Raw genomic sequence first — 21,922 nt, 5'->3', positions numbered from 1 at the left:
ACTAGGCTTTATACGCTGCGCGGCAGCGCGATGCGACGCGATTTTTACTTAGATGTGCATCACGCTTAAGCCATTGTGTGAAGCCTTAGTCGTTCTACGGATTCGGAATTCCCCTTTTTGCCACCTCGGCCGGAGGAGCTATGGTCGCCCGCCCAGGAGCAAACAAGGAATAAAGACCGGCGGGACGCAAGTGGGCCGAGTGCGGGCGAGGAGGGGACGAGCGGGCGGCCGTTCAAATGCCAGGTTTTATTGGACGAGTTCGGATCGCTCCCGGTCTTCTCGAGGGTTGCCGGGTAACGTGTCCCGAAGAACGCGCTCGATATCTCGCGCACAGAGCATCTCCTTTCTGCGAGTCCCGTTCCGACTGTCAATACGACCGGTCTTTCAAATAACCTCTTGTTAGTTCGCCACGGCACTGATTTCCCGTCCCTGAAGTAGTGCCTTCTGTCATAGCGCTGGGGTCGAGCCGTCAGCACCCTTTAAATTGTCCCTACGTCGCGCCAGCTTTTTCCACGCTGTTTTCTTTTTTTTTTTTTTTTTGTCTCTTTTTTGTTTTTAATCTCGGCGGTGGTGGCGGTTTTACGTGAGACACTTCCGGCTCGAAAGCTCACCAAAGTCCATGTCGGTAAATGCGAGCCCTAATTTTTTTTTTTTTTTTTTTTTTTTTCTAGACGCAGAGCCTTTTTTACTTTTCAACTCGCTCTTTTTCTGTTTTTTTTTTTCCTTTATTGTGATTGATTGCGCGAGCCGGAGCAGATGAAAACATAAAGTAGCATCGGCTGATAATCCTTTTTTACGTGCATACAGATTGTATTCGATCTTTCTGCCCATACTACGAAAGGAACTTGGGCGCTCTCGCGTTCCATTTGTGCTAGCTGCGAGCATCGCTTACTGGTGCGTAAAGAAAGCTCGCACACGATGACAGAGCGGACTCATTTTCTCGTTCACTTGTTTGCGAAACTTTCGGCCCTTTTACCGTAATGCATTCTCACTATAACCTCACGTCAGCCGGATCCAGCTCACGAGCTGCAGTGCACATTATCACAACTGTAGGACATGGCGAAAACCGAGCATGTAAAACTGGACATGAGACGTGTTCCTCCGAAAACCTTCTTTGAAAACTTTGAAATCCCTGCCTGAATAAACTCTGTGTTATACTAACAACCACTAGTATATAAAAAAGGAACCTTTACTTCGAGGTCGGTAAGATACGAATCAGCAGAAAACAAAAGCAGATTTCTATTCTGGGTGTTAGGATCGTTCATAACTTAACTGGATCATTGTTGGAACCCTTGGTTGTTTTAACTCGGATGGGAGCACATCCGCTTCCGGAACAATATAATTTCACGTCCCACGTGACTACTAATTTCGCTGTTGAGGTTGTTTACACGAGGAGAAATTCCGGCACGTATTTTGTTGCAATTGCTTCTTAAAGGCAAACCGACTTTAAAAAGGTATCCCTGCTCCGTCTTTTTTGCGGGCACCCGCGGCTTATTGTGGTAACTATTAGTGAGAAAACCTTTCGGTGATCCCCATTAGACGAGCGGACGCTAGAGCAGTCGGCGCTCAAAACGGCCTCGGCGGATGCTGTCAGGGCGACCGCGAAGAAAAACAGAGCAAAGATGGTTTCCCGCGACTCGGTGTCCGACACGCTTCTCCGCGTGTAAGCCGTCGATGGACGCCGCCGGAACCTGCAAGGGCTGCTGCCGGCTTCTTCAATTCCTTCCCTGCAGCTCGCTAATTGGCTTTTCGTGTTTCTGTAAATAATCAGGATAAAATGCCTTATCGTGTACGGCAAAGCTCCCGAATTAGGGAATATTCGGGGCTATGTATATAGTATCATAGCTGGATTGCGTACCATGAAACTTCCTTTCTTGAAACTAACTTACTTTTATCGCCTCGTTTCAAAACCACGCGGCAGAACGTGAGTAATGTGCGGCCTGTTTACGCAGCGCTTGTTTGCACAAAGTGCGGTCACTTTAGAAATTTACCGCACTACAAATCCCCAGCCCTGTCCGTTTCGATCTGGATGAGCATCGTACCGGCGTGCGGTCGTGTATCACTACTGCGTGGTGCACGTTAAAAACCCCAGGCTAGCGGTTGTACTGCACTGGCTAAATCGCTCATCTACAGCGAGTGACTCGTCGCAACTTTGAAATGGCTGACCAACTACAGGTTGTATAAATATCCATGCAACCCCAATTATTACCGCACTGCCACTGGCCCAGAGGGGATGAGGGAATTATTGAACGGACGAATCTAATCTTCCACGTCTCGTAATGGCTGGCATATTTTCGTTTCTACGACGGCGCAGCAGTCGCCGTCGTAGAAACGGCCGGTCCACAGAGAGGGCCGTCAGTTAATTACGACTAAAATATCAGATTCTGGATTCGAGCACTTGCTTTGTTAACTCCAATAACAGTAAACACCCGGACATCGACGTGTGCTTTAAAAGAGTACGAAAAAGAAGTTGTTCGAAAAAACATGTTCGCGTTCCGTAAATTCCCCAACGACCATGACAGATTTTCGAGTGCTCGTGTCAGGTGTCGGGGTGGGGTTCACGCTCGTTTTCTGCCCAAATACTTGGAATAGACGAGTCTGAAAAAAGAATATGATGCTTTCGGCCATCTCATCCTTTTGTTTTCTGGTCAGCAGACTCGTGCACCTTTGTTTGCGACGCTCTTGTCCCGGCTTCGGAAAGGGAAGAGCTCGCCCCTAGACTACCGGTTATCTTCAATACGGCTGCAGACACATATCCGTGTCTTGGTTGCTTTAACGGGTATTTTTTATCGCATCCCAAGTAGACCCACGTACGAGGATTGCCTAAAGCAAAAGCTCAAATCCCCATTTTTTTTTTTTTTTTTTTTTTTTTTTAGCGATAGGTTTACGGGCGACACATTGCAGAGATTTCGACCTCGGTGGCTGTCGTCGCCGCGCGCGCGAAGGGAAAACCCATTTTTTTCTCCCCTCTTGGCGCGAGGATAGCGAAGCCGGGACTTCCCGTCGGCCATGCCGCGCGAAGGGAGCGAAGAGGGCAGGCCTGGCGCGTCCCGCCAAGAATGGCGCAACGAAGGAAGAATCTTTGTGTCGTCTGCTTCAAAGAGTTGTTTCCAAACATTCCTCGCGTTGTCGATATCCCCCTTCGGCACTATCCAGTTGCTACTCGTAATGGCGGATGGCTTTAGAAACTTCCGCCGCCCTTAATCACCTACTTCACGGATCACCGAGCTCTCGTGGCGGTCGTAAGTGGCATTCACGACGCCAATCACGCCGGTAATGACAATTAATTGACGTCGCACCTCCGCCGTCATGTACGCGAGGGCACCACACTACCCGCACTGCGCGCCCGTGCTACAGTTCTCGCTTTTATTTCTCCGCACATTGTGGGCGAAAAATATGACTTTTCTTTTCCTCGTCCAAAAATATTCCTAGTCGTATGAAACTTCAAACGCTACAATATTACTGTTTTCTCGCTTCCTTGCCCGTAATTTTCTGGCCGTCACATAAAGAAGGCCGCTGTAGTAGACGCTGAAAATGTCGTGTGAGTCCGACGTGTGTCACAAACAACGAGTTGTATTTCAAATCTTGGTGGCGATAAGAAAACAACCGCGGGAAAGTTGGCAGCCTCTGTGTTCTGTGTAAGTAAGTTGAGCAATCAATAGGAGCACGGTTAGACTCTCGCTTTGGAGAATTATGGCCCGGAAAAGAGGCGAAACGGAGCTGCATGACCGATCGGGGAGTTCATCCAGCCGCACGAACCCAGACATTTGTAGGGCACATCACAAGCCCACATATGATCGTACAACTTTCAGGGAGGAGGTGCGATGCAATTTCAGTGCGGCGTGTGCGACCTAACGGCGCGCTCACACTGCCAAGACAATTTCTAGGGTCCGCAGACGCTGTCTCTTCTCGTGTGGTTCGATTGGTTATGCAAGAACTTTCCGCTGATATCTTGAAAGCATTCGTACGCGCGAAGCGCTTCGAAAACGCCTGAGGGGTTAGTGCAGGTAAAATTGCGGCTGGAGCCAAGTGCCAAGTATGAGCAGTGGGACATAACAGAAGTCGAGGAGACAGTGCCCGCCCTTACGCAAATGTCAGGAAGAAATCGCCAACTTTCGTTAGACTCCCCCGTGCAGAGGTCGCATTCACAAAGAACGTCTTTTCTTACGACATTTTTTGCTAACGAGTTCTTAAGCTACGCACGTCGTAAGAAGTTTTCAAAGCGATATTCCCGAACGCTTTTGAAAGTAATAGGAGGAAAACGAGAGGAAAACGAGAACTTCCGGTGTCCCGCAAGTTCTCGATCACCGCGACAGCGGACTGTTGCTGCGGTGACAGCGGACTGTTGCTATGGCGTCAGCGTCTTCAGCAGCACTGAGAGCCAATGGGAAAGCTCGGCATCTTTCCAGGGTCTTGGACCACAACTAACGTATAGGCAGCGGTGCTTCCAGCGGCGCTTATTTGCTCACCGTGTCCCTGCAGTAAGATGTTGTCCACTGATTTCAACGGACCCAAAGGCCCAGCTTTACTATGGCCGGGATGGGCGTGGCTTCTGCGAACTCGATCGCTACCGAGTCAACGAAATTCTCGTTGTTAGCTAAGAGACTGCCCGCGTGGCTAATTAGCAAAACGACACGCCTGAGAAAATATTGCCACCTCCGACGTTGTTCGTGGTCCCGGGCATCAGGGAGTTAGCCGACGTTCGAGATACTTTTGTACCACAAAACTGTCTGCAAGAGCGACAGGAGATGTCTGCCCACACTGGGTGCGGTGTGTATTTCATCGAAGCGCTGGAAACACGCTGTTGTTTTGCGTCTGAGTAACCGCTTTGGGGCCAATTTTCGACAGTACAGTCGCTACTACGGATTGCGATACAACACTACATGGTTTTAAGTCAGAGTTGGCACCCATTAGGACGGGGTTCCACAAGGTTCTATTCTTGGGCCTTTATTATTTCTTTTATATGTAAACGACATTGTGACTATGCCTCAATCTTGCGATATTATTTTATATGCTGATGATACTAACGTCTTTTTTTTTTTTTTTTCAAGTAGAGACCTGTTTTACCTCGAACAAGTCTCCAATAACTGGCTGGAAAATTTATATGTGTGGTTAAAACCATCATTTGCTTCCAAACGCCAGTAAAACAAAACATATTATTTTTAGATCAAAGAATTAACCAGTTTCCTACGAGTTAAAAATTTCTTTCGAAGAATTAAAAATTGAGCGTATTAGAACAGACAAAATTTTGGGTCTCTTGTTTGAAAAAACCCTCAATTGAACTCCCACATTGAGAAAATGAGAATCTGTATATCCAGAGCAATAGAGTCATTAAGTAAAATCCAGAAATATTTACCAAAGTGGTTAAAGTTGCAACTGTGCTATACACGTATTTATTTACGACTGCAATATGGTATAATTGTGTGGGCTACAACTACAAAAACAAATATCAGCAAATTACTTATACTGCAAAACAAAGGTCGTTCGATTTATTGGAAACCTTCAGAAATATGATCAATCAGTGCCACTTTTGCAGGAATATAAGATGTTTATTGCAGACCAAATTATGACCCTAAAAATATCAATCATTATTTTTAACAAGATGAGAGAGGATCAATCACTATTTTTAAGACGTATTAAAAAAAACAGACACTACAGTCTACCATGTAGTCATTACGTAAAAAACAAAGCTCGTACATATTATGGCTTCTAGCAACTTTCATATCTAATTCCAGACACACTGAATGCATTCCCTACCATAGTTCAAACGGCTCAAAAAAGGTTCCTTTCCTTTAGGACATTTGTAACATATATCTTAAGTCTCTCGTGACCTGAAGTTCGTGTCCAGGGCTCTTGAGTTGCGTTCATTTATATTTTCCACATATGCCTTTTGGCAATAGAATTCATTTCAGTGTTTGTTTTGTTTTCTGCTGAGTACGAGTACTGTACAAAAACTAGGGGCTGGGTTCCCGTCAGAAGACAAGTTTGCCTTCTTTTATCCCAGCCCTCCGGACTTGTCTTTCATCTGAAATAAAGACTGCATACATACGCACTATAAAATTGCAACTCGATGCTGACGTGACGCTAAGCAGGAAAAGCGTTGGGCGCAACACGCGCAGATCCGAAGATATGCCCCATCTCGACTCGTGTTGATCTTTCGAGTGCTACCGTCACGTCAGGACAAAAGGGCCCATACTGAAGGAACAGGAAGGACGTACCAAGTGATGCGAAAGTAACCTTCAGGCGTTGATTCGAGCATTACGTCGAACAAAATAACAGATGGAACCGATGGGAGTCTGGCTTCTACGGTCCGCCACCGCCACCCAACGAGGACGATGGAGGGACAGGAGGGCCAACCCTAAAATCCAGGTCAGGGCTCCGGCTTTTCATACGGGAAAGGTGCATTTAAAAAGAAACGAGGGTTACGGCGGGCACCTTCGGTTCAGCACGCAGGAGCCGGTCGGGGTCGGTTGGCCGTGGCCAGGGAGGTCGAGTGCCTCGCCCTGCGCCGAGAAAGGGAGGGAGAGGAGGAACGCCGAGCTCTGATTGGAACGATTAGTGGGTAGACCTAAAGCTAGCTGTACCATTGTCTCCATTGCACTAGTCGAACGCGTTAGAACGCGGAACGCCGCCGTCCGGCGTTTGGGTCTCATAATCGAAAGCGTTCGACGAGTACAACGAAGAGAAAGGCAGCTAGCATTAGGTCTACCCACTAATTATTCCAATCAGAGATCGGCGTTCTGATGTCCCCCGTGCCCTCTCGTATTGTCCTCTTCCTCACCTCCTCGGCGCATAGGCCTAGCCCGCGGATAAGCATGGCGCGGTGGAGGGCCTATCCCGCTTTCGGAGAGGTCGCACTGGCACTGCCCACCCCGTCGATGATCCGTGAGTGAGGCACTCGTCTGGCTCATGTTTCTGTCGTAAACCGTTTGGAAACTTCCGCTGGCATGAAAGTGAAGCACCATTGGGCGCCCACGGGCAGCGAAGAATTCCGAGCTGCCGGGCGACGAAGAGTTGGTGTTAGCACAACCCAGGAGGAGGGGGAGGGGGGGGGGGGGGGGGGGGGGGCCTGCAAGGTAGGCAGGGGGTAGGATCGCTCAGAGCGATCAGACGCGATCGTCCCCGGTGTCCGACGGCTCCTAAGCACACGCCGTAAGCTTCTTCTGATGTTGCGCCGTTCTTCAAGTACGAACACGCGACAATTCGTTTTCAACGAATTGTCGCGAAGAAGTTTGAAAGAGGAATTGGACGACTATCGTAGGATTCGGTCTAATCTCACGCTGGAGTAAAGAATTTTTTTTTTTTTTCGAGAATACCAGGAAGTTTGTATCATATGATCAAGTTGCTTTTACGAGGTATTTTGTCGTACGATAGTTCCGAGGATCCTGCCTCTGATCTTACATTACAGAGTCAGTTTGCAAAACGACGAGTGAGCGATTGGTGAAGGGAGGACTTCGACGTGAGCAGTACACGAGCTGGTACAGCGAATGCTCGTATGCCTTCGTTTCGTGCTGCCGTAGAATTGAGCAGAGATTACGTAAAAGTTTCAAGTATGCAGGAAACATGCAGTACGTCAGAATAAATTGGCCGGGACCTCTATGAGACTAGCGAAGCGTTCTACAAACCGAGCTAACCAGGAGCAGGCAGTCACAAAAGCAAAGGGTGTTCTCATTTGTCCAGACTTAGTCGTAACCTCGGAGTGATCAACCGTAAGGGATTGACTTTATTTATCTGGGGGGAGAAGTGTCCGAGATAACACTTTCCCTAATAGTATCAGAGCAGTAATATTCTGCGTTAATTACGTTCATTTTGGATAAACAATTTAAACTGTAGGTCGTTACTTTCCGAGTTTCCAAGTTTCGCGTTTCTGGCGTCCACGCTCATTGCCTCGGATATTCCCGTCGACCTTGGAAGTTCTCCCACCCATCGGAACCTTTCGAGCCGACGGCGGCCTTCGAACACGACGTGGACGCGGTGTGCGTGCTCCCGCGTCGGACCCGCGGCCGCTCGCCAGCCCCGCTGGCACGGCCCGTGACGCAAGCTGGAGCCCGATGAATCGGGACGACCAACTCGCTCGACAAGTTGGCAGTTAGGGCGAGGGCGCCCAATGCCCTCCCATAACCCTTTCATACGCAACGACCGCGCCAGCATAAAAAATTCACCGGCAGGCCCTTGTGCGGAACGGGGCGCGGAAAAGCAACAGCTTCTCGCGAGCGGGGCGCCCCCAGCGCGCGCCGCGGTCTTTCTTCCCTGGGGCTTGGACGGGGAGGCCTCGGCTCGGAGCCCGTTGCCGGGGCAACGCGTCACGTGAGCCCCCGGGAGGGGCCCCTCGCCGCGCGGCGCTCCCGGCCCGTCAGCTGACGGCCACCGGAGCGTCGGGCCTGCGTCGCCCAGTCTGTTGCTCCCGCCCCCCCGAGGTCCGTCATGGCGATCGTGGTGCAAGCCAAGCCGTCTGTGAGTGTCCCTTTGAGCCGTCTCGGCACCCTACAGGCCGCGCCCGGCGAAGCCAGCTGCTCGCTTTGTGTTGCCGCGGACGCCGCCGGCGCCCTGTTGCCCGCTTTTCCGCGATGCCTGTTGAGCAGAGCGCGGGCAGCGCCGTCCGGTGGCTTCCAGAGCGTCGGCCGTCTCGCCGCGACGGCCGCGGCCAGGACGCTTCGTGCCCGGGGCTGTCCCGCGGAAAGCGTCCGACCGCCTCGGAATCGAGCCATCCCGGCGGCTCCGGGAGTCGGTCGTCTCGCCAGCGGGACCGCCGCGGGAAAGAAAAGAGACCCTCGTAATCACGCGTGCTGGCTCTACCCGCACCGCCTCCCGTCACGCGAACTCTTGGTGGGGTCGTTTAACTGCCGCGCGGAGGCACCGAAGCCGAGCGGGCTGGACGCCAACCGACCACCTGGAATGAGACCACGATCCGGTCTAAGTGATCTTCGAGGGTTCCAATGTTCGCTAGACAAAGGGATTCCTGAAACGCGCCGTAAAACGGGCACGACGTGACACAACACCAAGTGCTTCATGTGCGTTGGCCTTGCTTTGCGGCGTATGTTGTTTTGAGATAATCTATTAACTAGTTCATCTCTCCACTTTAAAGCGAGAGATGCTACCGGAGTGGCTTTTTGGCCGCCGCTAATGTTCCGCTGCAATCCTCAACAACCGGGAGTGTACGACGTCTGAACAACCCTGTCCCGAGGGCCACGCTACTGACTTGCTGGCCTTTTGCTCGCTGCAGCATGTTTTGGTGGACGGGACGGTGCAAACTCTCGGAATGACCGAGTTTCGGCGTCGATAATTTCGCGCTACGAAAGTTCAGGGGTTGAATATTTACGAGCGCGGGTATTTCGCTGTGTGAATATTTCGGTATATTTATGTACGCGCACATTTGGGTGTACACTCTAAGAAACAGGTGGTGTATAGGTGGAGACCCATTGTCCCATGTGTAAGACCTCCAGAAAAACAATTCGGCGTTCAGTCCACAGACGTCGAAACGACGATACCAACTTTCAAGAGCGACTTAATACTCGACACAACTTATTAAAATAGCTAATGTACACATTAGAGGCTACAGTAAGACAATCAAGGCATTTCCGGCCCTGCTGCCAAACCTCGCTGTTTTTTTTTTTTTTTTGTTTTTTTTTTTTGTTCTTCTTCTAGGCTTTGACGCGCATTAGCTATTTAGTGCGTTATATCCAATAGCTATCAAGCCGCTCGTAAAAGTTCGTACGGCCAGCTCGACGTCAGTGGACTGAATGTTCAAATGTAGTTTTGGGGTGTTATATGTGCGACAAGGGGCGTACCCCTATACACCCCCAGCTTCTAAGAGTGTACCGTAATATTCTGACTGTTGGCAGGTCTTGGCCTCTTACGCAGCTCGACCAAAGTGTGGGAAACAGAACGTGCCTAGGGCATGGAGGCAGGTTACATTGTTACGGCAACAGCTGTTACTCTCCGTTCTCCCACAAGCTGAGACTGGAAGCTCCGCCCTCAGCGCGAGCTTTCTGCCCTTGCTAACACAAGTGTGAACGCGCAGGCTCGCGCCACCAATTAAAGCACTGCGAAAGCCAGCGATTTCGCGCTGAAGGGCGGAGCTTGTAGTGTCAGCTGAAGGGTGAACCGAGTTTGGTGAAAACCTCCCCGGGGGGAATAGCGCGGTCGTCTTTGGCGAAAACTCCCCGTGACACGAGCGCACGCGTGCAGCCAGAGCACTCGCCGAAAAGCAACGAGCGCGTGCCGGAGGCCTTCAAAAGAGACGCCCTTCTCACCTTGACCGTGGCTTCCCCCGGCACCCCGTTCTGCCGCTGCATGCGCATGAACTTGGTCGCAGTGTGGATCGAGTCCGAAGAACGTTCGTTTCAATAACGGCGCGCTGAGGAGGCTCGTCGTGTAGGCGGAGTACGGATCATGCACTGGGGTGGAATCGACAGTGGAAGCGAAAATGGCGTGGAAATCCTCCGAATCGTGCTCAGGAGGACGCGCAGAAACGGAGCCAGAATGACAATCTATTACGTGAGCGCCAAAAAAAGAAAATAAAAACATATTACGCGAGCGTCGAGCCTTGACACGCAATACCGTAAATGCACTCGTTTTTTTGTGTTTTTTTTTGTTTTTTGTTTTTGCGCATAAATGGATTACGTAATCTCTACGGTCTATTCTGAATCTTTACTTACGCGGATCAGTTTTGTGACACTCTATGCATTCACTACGTTTTCGATTATTCGTTACAAAGCGGGTTTCTTTAACTCCTCAGGGAAATTATGAACCTCTATGCGGAGCGCTTGTTCGTCTGCTTCTTTTACGGGGGTTGTGGTGACGTCAGAAAAACGCGGAGCTCTGATTGGCTCTGATTGAAGGATAGTGGGTAGACCTCAATGCTGACTGCCTCGAGGTCCTTCAATGGGAGCTCGCCGTTCTCACGTCACCGGAACCCCTGCAAAAGGAGCAGATGAACTTGCACTCGGCATGTTCTTAGCAAAGGTCGCACAGGATTCTCGGTACGATAACTGTACTCGGGTAGGTAGTATGGGATATCGTGAAGTTTGCGATGACGTCAGAACGACGCCGGGTTCTGATTGGCTTTGATCGGGAGGATGGTGGGTAGACCTCAATGCTAGATACCTCAAGTCTATCCACTCATTTTCTTTCTTCTTTTTTTTTTTTTTTTCTTTTTTTGAATCAGCCAATAAGAGTTTGGCATTCTGACCTCATCGCAACCCCGGCGAAAAAAAACAGACGGCTTGTTCTGTGTATAGAGAGAATTCACTGGTGGCCGTAAGTTTTTGTCCAACTCCTGAGCACGTGCTGACAGCGAGTTTTGAAAGTTCTTTTCCAACGAGCATTTCACATTATCAAAATTGCAGGTCTGAGGAGCGTATGAATGTGAGTTCGTTTTCAGCGTGCGCTCTAAACAGCGCCCTTAAATATGGCGCAGCCATCTTGAATGTCGTCACTTCTGGTAGGCGGTAAAACATGGTTTTTATCTCTCTACGCCACTTTACGAAAAACCCAATTTACGAAAAATGCGTGATTTTCATGCGTTCTTGTTTTGACTCACTATACTTTCTCGCTTATTCCAGGTTCAAATGTTTTATTATTTTTTCGTCCCGCATACCAGATATGGAACCCACATAACTGAGAACCACAGGAAACAGAGAACTTCTATAGACCAATCCAGAAACGGACTTCTGGTCGGTGCCATTTTCAGAGATCTTGCGTATGGCGCGTGTTTCGCTCGCCTTCCAAAGCGACGACTATGCGCGTTCTAGGCTGCGATGTTCCCATGCTGGGCTGTGATTTTGTAGAGTGAAAAATAGATTTAAAGAAATAAATATATATAATACGCTTGCGCTAAACAAACACTCTGCGTTGCTTGCGTCACAAATATTGGGTAATGCCAAACCCAATCTACCCGTTTTTTTTTTAATAATTTAATGTTTAGATGTTCGAAGTCGAGTCCAAATCAATACGATTCGAACATGTCTATGCGTCGTTTTCCCCCACGAGGCGCTCTCGTGCGAACAGTTATCGCGTCCATTCAGGCTTAAGAACGGCCAGACTTCGAAGGCGATCAACAAAACGGGGCCAGTTCCTCGCTCACATACTTTGTGCTTTAAACGTGGTTAGGCGATTCGAAAGCCTGCTGCAGCATTCATTGCCGATGAGCGTACCGATGCATAGTCCGCACGGAGAAATTTGGGGCCGAAAGTAAAAGTTTTAGCTTAGATAGTCACCACTCGGAGCATAGTCCGTACGCCGTGCATAGTCCCCACCCGAACGTAAAAATGATCATACAAAACACACCTTGACAGATGTATGCTGTATTAGCTCAAAGAGAAGCTTGAATCATACATAAATGAACATTAATACACTCTGTTATTCATAAAATGATTCCTGTCTTGGCAGAGTGAAGGATCTAGAAAAAAAAAATGATTGTGTAGTCGCACCTGTAGACGGTCCGCGTCGGGTAATATTTCAACTCTTAAACACGTATAATCCGCGCATTGTACACCAGAATATACGGTACTTAATGGTGAAATTATGCTTTTGTTGTGAAGCGAGCAATGCAGGCCGCCGCCATGTTTGTTTGCCTTTTTGAGAATTCTGGGGTGAACCCGAGACATGGCTCTGCGAATGCGCAGTGGTGTATTTCCCTCTTATTTTGGGGCCCCCTATTCTAAAACTTCCCTAGAATGCGGATTGTGGCTCCGCCGGGCATATGCTCAGCCTGCGCTTCAAGTGACGCGTCGAGCTCCCGCTAGCAACGCAAAGCCCTCGCGTAAGAATATCTCCGTTAATTGGTCAGCTGCTGTCAAACGGTGCTACTCCAACCGTTTGGGTCGAGCAGTGTGGGCGCCATTTTCTACGAATTAATATCGCAAACTTCACTACGAACAGGTTCGGTATGCGACGAGAAACCGAGGTGGAGGAGGTGAGAGCACGAGGGGATGTTAGAATACCGAGCTCTGCTTGGAATGATTACAATATCTGAGGGCGCTGTTTAGAGCGCATGCTCAGAACGAGCTCGCATTAATAGGGTGTAGCTCTCAAGTTTTGAGCAGCACTCCAGGCGAGCAAAATAGAATATTTGGCTCACGTTTCGAACATGCGTCGATACGCTTCCACACTAGAGTTTTTTTGTTTTTTTTTTCTGGTCCGTTGCATTTTAAGTGCCAGCGTAGCAGAGGCGACAAGAGAGAGCTGCGAGCTTTCAGCGTCCCTGCCAAGCGCGCGCGCTCGTGCAGTGCGGGCATCGTTCAGGAGGACGTGCTTTTGCGAGTAGCTTCGGCTCGGCTATCACGTAAAGTGAAACATACGTGCTCGCGGAAGCTATGAAAGAAAGCAAAGATGAAAGAAATGTTTATTAAGACGCTGCGGCCGCGAGCTGCATATTTTTTTTGTAACTTTTGTTATTGCGAATTTACAGATGCTTGTATTCTAACGTGACACGTGTAAAATCGAATGTTACAAAGCCACCTGGATGGTGCAGCCATCATAACATGGTCGCGTCTTGTGGATGCGCTCGCGGCCCCTGCCACAGAGCAACGGGTCTATAGGCTGCCAAGACCAGCAATCTTGACGGTGCGGAATACGCGTTGTAAAAGAACTGTAGAAGCTTGCCGTCAGCACGCGCTCAGCAGTCGCGCACACAGTTATGGCCGCCAGTGAAGACTCCCTATACAACGCTGACAAAGCTACTGGCGCGAGCGCGTGACTTCATCTATGTGGTTTCGCTTGCGCGAGAACGCGTGCAAATGTTCTGCGAGATCAAGCCGCATGTTAGCTTCAGAACCAAATCACGCGCCATACGCACAAACACTAAAAATGAAAGCAACCAGGAGCCCTTCTTTGGAGAGGTTCGTCTCTACTCACTTTTCGAACGCGTTCCATTGCCGAACGCCGGCGTCTTGTGTTTGCCGTTCCATTTTGAACTTCTTCGAGTAGTAAGTAGAAACAAAAGTAGCTAGCTTTCCGTCACTAATCCTTCCAGTGAGAGCTGGACGTTCCTACGTCCCCTCTCGTCTCCTTCAGTTCCTCGTCGCATCAGCAGACAGAATGTTCCAAAATTTACTCCATCATATTCTAGATTAAAGTTTCAGAACCTTGGCGTTCGAAAGCCTACCCGCGTCCAGCGTTGTCCTATCTGTGTTGCCGCGTGACATGATCCGCACGAGTTACTCCGATCCATTTGAGGCAGATTGCGAACAGAGCAGGTGGTAGGAATCGGAAGTCGGTGGCGCACTTTTGAGTTTCCTTTTGTTATATATCTCGCATGAAGCTCGGGAAGTATCTCGCAAACATAGTACAATCATTAGTGCCTCGAACAAACGTCGTCTTTCCTTATCTCTGCGCGTTGGAGAAGAATAAAGAAACACTAGTCCCGGGGCCCTATGTTGCACGTTTCGGACTCCCACGGCGGCTACGGGAAGGAAGGGACGTCAACAACGCAGCAAATGCAGATTGGATGTTGACTGATCTCTCATCAATCAACATCCAATCTGCATTTGCTGCGTTGTTGACGTCACTTCCTTCTCCATAGTCGCCGCGGGAGTTCAAAACGTGCAACATAGGGCCCCTGTAACCTAGTGGGACAGGAAATACCGTGGCGCTCCCGTGCATCTCTAGAGTGCCTGAACGATGCTGTGCTCCCAAAGTGAGGACGTCGTCTGCTAACGGAGCCGCCATCTTGCCTGTCACTCCATGTAGCCGTTCGTGAGGTTTTTACGCAGTTAATAGGCGTGATGTCCTGCATGAAAGACTGCATCAGGAGGCACTATTGGCGGCAAAGGCGAAGACTGGACAAAATTCTGCATTACCGCGATAATCCGGACGCTATTACCGAGAGGGCATCAGCTGATCTGTTTATTCAAGTGACCGCTTCGTATTCGTGTTGACTTGATCAAACCAAGTATGGAGCTAACCGTGAATCAGCGCAAAAAATATTTGGCGCAAGACAAGTATCGAAAACCACTTCGTTGTTTCGAGGCAGGTGATCGGGTACTCCTTCGAAATATCAAAAGCAACTCTTGGTCCCCGAAAATCCTTATTTCCAGACGAAGACCACTTTGGTATCTTGTGGAAGTACGAAATCACGCAATTTTTGTTCACTTGTACTATATACCAAGCATAGACACTCGGTTTCCAAATCTACGGGTAACCCCCTCTACCACCATAGGTGCTTCTCGGTCCAAAAGAGAATCCAAGTGCGGCCACGGGACAAGTTGGGGATTTGCCAAGTTCGTAAGAAAGGACCCTACCTTAGCGATGCAGAGAAGCTCGTTGACAGACGCAACTTGGACTCCGGCTGAGCACCCTCATCAATATCCTCACCGCATGCGGCGTCCCTCGGAAACTTTAGGCATGCCACCCGACGTATCGAGTGCTGTTTGTTCTCCCTATGACATTCCGTCAGTTTTTGAGCTACCTCAACTAACTATATTTCCTGAATCCCCGGCGTCTATCCGTTCGAGTATGCTATTTAGTATCGCAAAAATCAACATAGTTATTGCGAAATCGGCAAATGAAAATTATGCTAAAAGCAACACTGAAATATACCCGCACGTTTTAGTGCTGTGACGTCAGTGGCAGCCTGGTTCGCGAGGCGAGCAGGCAGTCTATAAAATTTATAAACGCCGAACATTTGTTGCGTGCTGCTGCGCCCGTGCTTTAGCGAGCCTCCAAAGCATTCATTTGACACCACAAAACTGCTTGTAATGAGTTGGCAACAAACTCTACAGTCCAAAGAGTGAAGCCCTGCCTGCCGCTGGCCTCATTTTTTCGCTGTTGCCAGTAGAGACTTTCAGTTTGAAATACACGATGAGGACCAAAATTGTGAATTCAGTAACTTCGCGGAAAAAAACATATATTGTTGGCCTAATATTTGGAATGCTATTTCAGCGATGGATGTTGGTGTGTTTAATAACTGCTTAGACAAATCGGGGACCATAAAGAGAACGGCAGAATACCCCTTTAAAACGAAAGCGGGAGGATTGGAGTAGTAGAGAGTTTTAGTAGATCGTTTTCAAAGGCCCGCTACTGCTACAGGCGCGCGCTTCGGAGCATGCATCGAAGGGGCAGCGCGAGCTCCCGCTACAAACAGCGTGGCCCGAAAACAAGATCTACTAAAACTCTCTAATATCTTGAAGAGAAGACGACGATCCGGCGATGGCCAAATGTCGCGTGCCCGAACACGCTCGGGCAACAGAGAACTAGAATAGGAGTCGTGGAGAAACAGCCGGCGTCCAGGTGAGGCTCTTCGTGTAGAACCTACCAGGTAGCGCTGGTGTTCGATTCCGGAGCACTCCACCCAGCAAAGTTCGCGCCAAGCGTAGCTTTTTGGGATCTTAGCGGTTCATTAGCGTGGCCTATGTATGCTTTATGGGTGTCTCAACGTCTATGAATTAATGTTTAAAGCTTACTTTGGGAATGTAGTGAAAACCGGGGAAACCAGTCTTGCATTCTAGCGCATAGCGGTGCGCATCCGCCTTCTTTCTCTTCGTTTTCATTGCTAAGCGACCACCTATGTAATCAAAATGCCAAGCACTTGACATTCACGAAAACAAATTACGAAAACAACCAGACACCACAGAAATTATCTGAGAACGTACGCGACGCCATATCACAGGTTAGTGTAGCCGTGTTCTCCGGATTTCAACAACAGCGCCACTCGCGGCAGTCTACACTTCTGGCTTCACACGACCGATGGGGCTCCGCCGACACTTTTTCCACTTCCCCTATATTCTAGTTCACTGTACCCAGGCTCTGGAACACTTAGGAACCCGCCGTCATCGAACCAGGGGGGCTAAGCTCGCCTCGGCGGGAATCCCTCCGATGCAGCGTCGCGAGGGAGGGGAGGAGCTTCTTTTAACTCCGCCCCGGCGAGTTTCCCACTCCTCCTCTTACATTTCCGACCCCCCCGACGTCGGCGAGTTCCCCAGCGTAGCTCCGATTTGCCCCTACGCTCCGCAGTGAAGGGTTTAATTTGATTTAAATCGGAAATGACAAATAAAAATCGGAAAAAGCATGGATGCTAATTATCAAAGCCTTTAGGTAATAATAAATTGTATTCCTGGTAGCGAATTGCTGTAAAAACCCATATGTTTATAGGAATCACTGCGAGCATGCTGTTCGTCTGCTATGAGCGAACGCGGGCGAATAGAACACCATGGACGACGGCCAAGAAAGCGCGATGCAAGCTAAAAGACTGCAGCCTCGAGCTTCTGCTGCTCAACAAGAGCACTTGTATTCATTCATGCGCGACCACCCGCAAATTACACGCGCCGCCAGTGATTTTACAGGAGGGGTAACGCGCGAAAGCAAAGAAAAGCTGTGGAGACAGCTCACGGCTGAACTGAACGCCCTCGGACCAGCCACAAAGTCGCCCGCCCGGTGGCGACATTACTGGACGGACAAGGTGTCCTGGGCCAAAAAAAAGGCAGTAGATTTCCGCCAGAGCAGTGGGTGAGTAGTAGTGACCCTTGATCCTTGATGTGTAACCTGTATGTGCCCGTCATTGTTCGGGAACGCTGGCCTTACGGAGCCACAATGATATCTAGAGGGAGCCCTGTGATCTCCTAATTCCCGTCAGTGCAATCTGTGTATACCTGCGAATCAGAAAGAACTCATTTTTCGACGTTCCTGCCCAGCGGTACAGGCGGCGGCTCGGTGCCCGGCGAGGCCGGCGTCGTTCTGGACGTCGTTGGCCACGACGCATCTAACGATTGCGGCTCCGTGAAGCTGCCTGGTCGGCCAGAGGTAAGAACGTAAGCTTCTCTAAAGCTGAAATGATTGTACATAAACAAGAAAAATTGGGACGCGCTAAGTAGACTATTTGTGCATAGGACCTATACAGGTGTATTATATATGGACACCGAGAAATTGAGGCTGGTCGCTTAGCACATTCTACGGATTTTGGGCCAAGTGTCGAGCACACCACATAAGTGTGCTATCTGGCGAGGATATCTACATGAATAAGAGGCTGCATCGGAACATAAGGGGTAAACTTCCATCTAACATGCCGATTTTTCCAATGTGGTTATTTTTTTGTTTCATGGTTTTGAAATGAGCATGGAGCATGCACACTGATCTGCTTGGGATCAGAATGTGACAAGTCTAAAGAACATAAGAGGAATGGAGTGTCTAGAGTTCAGTCCAGTCTGAACAGCAGCAGACGCAGGAGAGTTCTGTCCAGGTGGAACGGTAGCAGGCCCAGCAGGGTTCCGTCCAGAGGGCCTAGTGGATAGCATTTTGTCTTTTCGTCTTCAAGATTGAAAAACAATAAGAAGCTCTCAGTCAATTTTTTCGGACGCTAAGGATATTTTTTGTGAATATTTGCAACCTGGAGGCACAACACAAGCTTCTTTTTGTTCAAAACTAATTACAAAACTATATGCTGCAATCTAGGAGAAACGTTGAGGGAAGTGGAGACAGGAACTGCTCCGTCATTATAAGAATACACCCCGCCTCAGGTCTTGCATTAGAATGGTTGTCATTCCTAAATAAAACTTTGAAAATGATCCACCACATTCACTGTACCTGGCTTTCAATAAATACAAACTTAAAAAAAACATGATTGCTGGGACAATCGCAATTAACTTAAAGACTAAATTAAACTTGACACTGGAACATTGCCAGTTGTTACTCCGAAAATGGATTAGGGGCACCAGCATATAGCGACCAACCCCCGTGTAGCTCGACGGAGCTTGTCGCGTGTTTCTCTTTAGTTTGGTCGGAATTTGAGCGGCGGCTAGAGTTCTCTCTCTGCATGGACCTCCAGTGGTGAATGTGATTCTGTCTGGACGGAAGTCTACAAGGTTTGTTAACTTTCCGTCTCGACAGGACCCTAGTGATGACAATTTTTCTGTCTGGAGGGAACCCTAGCCACAGCCTAAAAGAAAAGCAAAACACAGTTTTCTGAGTGTTGTTTCATAGTGCAGTGTCGACACCTGTAAATATTGCTGAAGCATACAGCAATAAGTTTCCCCATTTTCCATTTCACCAAAAAGTATTGTTTTGCCTCCGTCTCTAAGTCCCTCTTGCCATTAGACGACGGAGATATTTACCTTCAAAACCCTGCACCACTTTCAGGGTGCACCACCACCACATTCACCCGAGTCGCCACCAAGAGTTTCGGTTGGGGAGATTGCAGGGACAAGCGGTGCATCCAGTAAGTTGCTCAATATACTAAGCAATGCTGTCTGTGTTTCAGTTGATGTGTGTCCTTCATAATATGAACAAATATAAACAGGACACCAAGCTGCACCACCAGCTTCCAGGCTTTTGTCACCTGGAAATGAGGGCACGACCGACACATCCGGTAAGTTTCTTACTATAGCAAGCATTGCTATCAGTGTTTCGAATCATATATGTCCTGCCTGTGAGAACAAATTTAAGAATGATCCTAAATTAAGACAAATGCATGGCTTATTACATTACATTCAGACTCGAGGTCTGACAATGCACGCGTCCATAAGATAACTGCATGGAAGAGCAATATGTGGGCCACATTAAGAGTGCTGCCTGAAAATACTGAGGAAATGTGCAATCGAAGTGTGAGATTTCTGAAAAATTAGTGTCTAAGCACATGTTCAGTTAAAAAGAAAAAAATATTGCACAAAATATACATAGCATATGGCAGGCCTTAACGTTCAGAATTGTTGCACCTGCGTCAGCCTTGACTGCCGTGCACGGGTGTGCTTGGAGAAGCAGCCGACACGACGGGTCAGTTCAATCAGTTGGGTGGCCAAGTTACCTTCTGAATAATTTCCACACATTTTAAAAGTAGCACCCTTACATGTACTGTGAAACATGCACATTCTGGGCATATTATGGTATTTATCAGGTGTTTCTAATACTTTTTGAGATAGCACATGGAGCTTGGCAAAGAGTCCTTGCTTGCTGCTTACTGGCTGTGTCTCGTCCACCTCATACTTTGTTTACAATTGCTTTCGCCCTTAGTTCCCAGCCAGTCAACCACCCTTGCACAGTGTCCTGTACGGGCACCACGGCGTCGAAAACGCAAGGGGGGCCATGATGCTGCCGAGGAATATGTTCAAGACCAACGACGCCTGGTGGACCTCGCAGAGGCGAGGGCTGCTGCTTCGGAACGGGTATGGGACCTATTTCCTCAAGCGGCATTTGCCTCGGTGGCTGATGTCATCTGACATGTCTTGGTGCATGTGCATGTACCAATATTTGTTAGTGCATGCCTTTGCTGTCTCCTATCCTTTCAGCAGCACGGTTATGGTACAGAATTGATGGTCTAATGATGAGAAAAATAACAGCTATTACAATTTGGTGTTCCTGGTACAGGCGTGACCAGGGAAAATTACAGATTGACTAGAGAAAGATAGATGCTATATATACGGCAATACCCGGCCCAAAATTTCCTTTCGACAATCACACAGAGGGGGGGGGAGGTACTTAGAGTTATTTCGGAATCATCATAATCAGTGTTTCCGTTGTTTATGTCCCGACAGTAAATTCCAGAAAGCCAAATCATTCGGAAGAATGATCATAAGCAAAGCAAGTATGAAATGTTCAAATTATGGGGTGCTTCCAATTTATAGATTTATCAGGTCATCTGATTAGACTGATGGCTCCGATTGCTGCAAGTTGCATGATACACTGGTATTAAAATAATATACATTCTGATATTCTTTAAATTGCGCATGTCGTTGAACAACATATCAACAAAATGATGTTCGGGCAATTGGAAACAGCAACAGGCCTTACTTGTCTTGGGGACATGTCCAAAATATGTGGAGTACCGAGTGTTGAAACAGGTTGATGGTGACAAACAGGCAACTTTTTGTGAACCGAGTTATCTTATGCACCTCTTATCATTCCAGCACGTGGAATCGCTGCTAACCGAAATGAGGCGACAATGCAGCGCAACGGAACGGCAGGCAGCTGCCATGGAACGGCAGGCTGCAGCGATGGAGCGGCAGGCTGCGGCGATGGAGCAGCAAGCCGCAGCCATGGAACAGCAGGCTGCGGCCATGCAGGTGCCCAGAGCACTCCTGCTGCTTGTGGCCATGTTGGCCACCACATTCCAGCGCGTCGTGCTTGTGCCGAGCAGGCCCCCAACACCGCCGCAGTTGGACTAAGTCACTCCTACCCGTTTTTTTTTTATGAAATGCAACAGAGTTTGTAGTCCTGCATAATTATTTTTAGGACAATGTATACAGTCGCCAATTGATTTTTCGGACTTCGCACTGATTGAAAAACCGTCTGAATAAGATAGTAGTCTGAAAATTCAGCAGATTAAAAAACTGCCTTTATTACGTCTAAGCCGGCTTAAAAAAGCCATAAATAGTAGCTTACTTCGGGTTATGTCAACGCGCCTTGTTTTAGGTTACGCCCGTTTGCGTTCAGCAACTTTTTATTAACTTGAGAATTGCTGCCTTCTTTTCTAGCGTTATGGTCGAGTACTTTCTGCGCTTCTTAGCAAAACATCATAGCAGCGAAGAACAGATGGGCAATGACGTCCAAGCTAGCGTTTTCCAAAAACACGATCCACCGAAACGAGGTCGAGATGAGGCGCAAGTCCACAACTACAATGGCGAATCAACAAAGAAAAATGGTAACAACAATGATGATGATAATGAAAAGCAGCTAGAATAAAAGAAAAAAACCCATACAGCATCACGTAGCAGTAAACTTAGCAGTACTCAATGAGGCCTGCCAAACCAAGAATTAAAAATAGCCGCACGGCGGTGGTGCTTCGTGGTGATCGCCCGCGACGATTTTTTTCCAAAAAATCAAACGTTCGGACTTCAAGCTGTCCGATACATCAGTTGTGAATATGCACTCTTTCTATCGGGTAGGTGACGGTTCCTCCTTTAGGCCAGAAATATCGAACAAGTGTGAGTTATCTGCATCCGAAAAATTGGTGGGCGACTGTATTCCTAATAGTATTCTATGAATCATTGTCAAC

The 21,922-nt window shown here is 48.6% G+C and overlaps 2 protein-coding genes across 6 annotated transcripts in view; both read left to right on the top strand.

Moving 5' to 3' along the window:
- The first annotated feature begins 8,361 nt into the window (after window positions 1-8,361).
- The window catches only part of LOC8037145 (CUGBP Elav-like family member 4), a 279,808-nt gene continuing 266,247 nt past the window's right edge, over window positions 8,362-21,922 (top strand). For 4 of the 5 annotated variants that reach the window (XM_040502102.2, XM_040502100.2, XM_029968173.4 and 1 more), the window contains exon 1: window positions 8,374-8,454. In XM_040502102.2, coding sequence (XP_040358036.1) covers window positions 8,425-8,454 — 30 coding nt within the window. In that variant the 5' untranslated portion in view covers window positions 8,374-8,424. Of the gene's footprint in view, window positions 8,455-21,922 lie in introns of all 5 variants that reach the window. The other variant, XM_040502101.1, reaches the window with a different exon arrangement.
- Window positions 16,779-21,822, top strand: LOC120842427. Its single transcript, XM_040213544.3, has 6 exons — window positions 16,779-17,445; window positions 17,631-17,739; window positions 19,072-19,150; window positions 19,232-19,300; window positions 19,942-20,093; window positions 20,835-21,822. The coding sequence occupies exons 1-6, from the start codon at window positions 17,150-17,152 to the stop codon at window positions 21,090-21,092; spliced, it is 963 nt and encodes a 320-aa protein (XP_040069478.1). The 5' UTR covers window positions 16,779-17,149; the 3' UTR covers window positions 21,093-21,822.

The sequence above is a fragment of the Ixodes scapularis genome, unplaced genomic scaffold (assembly GCF_016920785.2).
Source record: "Ixodes scapularis isolate PalLabHiFi unplaced genomic scaffold, ASM1692078v2 PGA_scaffold0__279_contigs__length_252992795, whole genome shotgun sequence".
In the NCBI taxonomy this organism is placed as follows: Eukaryota; Metazoa; Arthropoda; class Arachnida; order Ixodida; family Ixodidae; genus Ixodes; species Ixodes scapularis.
The sequence above is the reverse complement of the archived record's forward strand: the minus strand, read 5'-3'. Positions and strand labels throughout refer to the sequence as shown.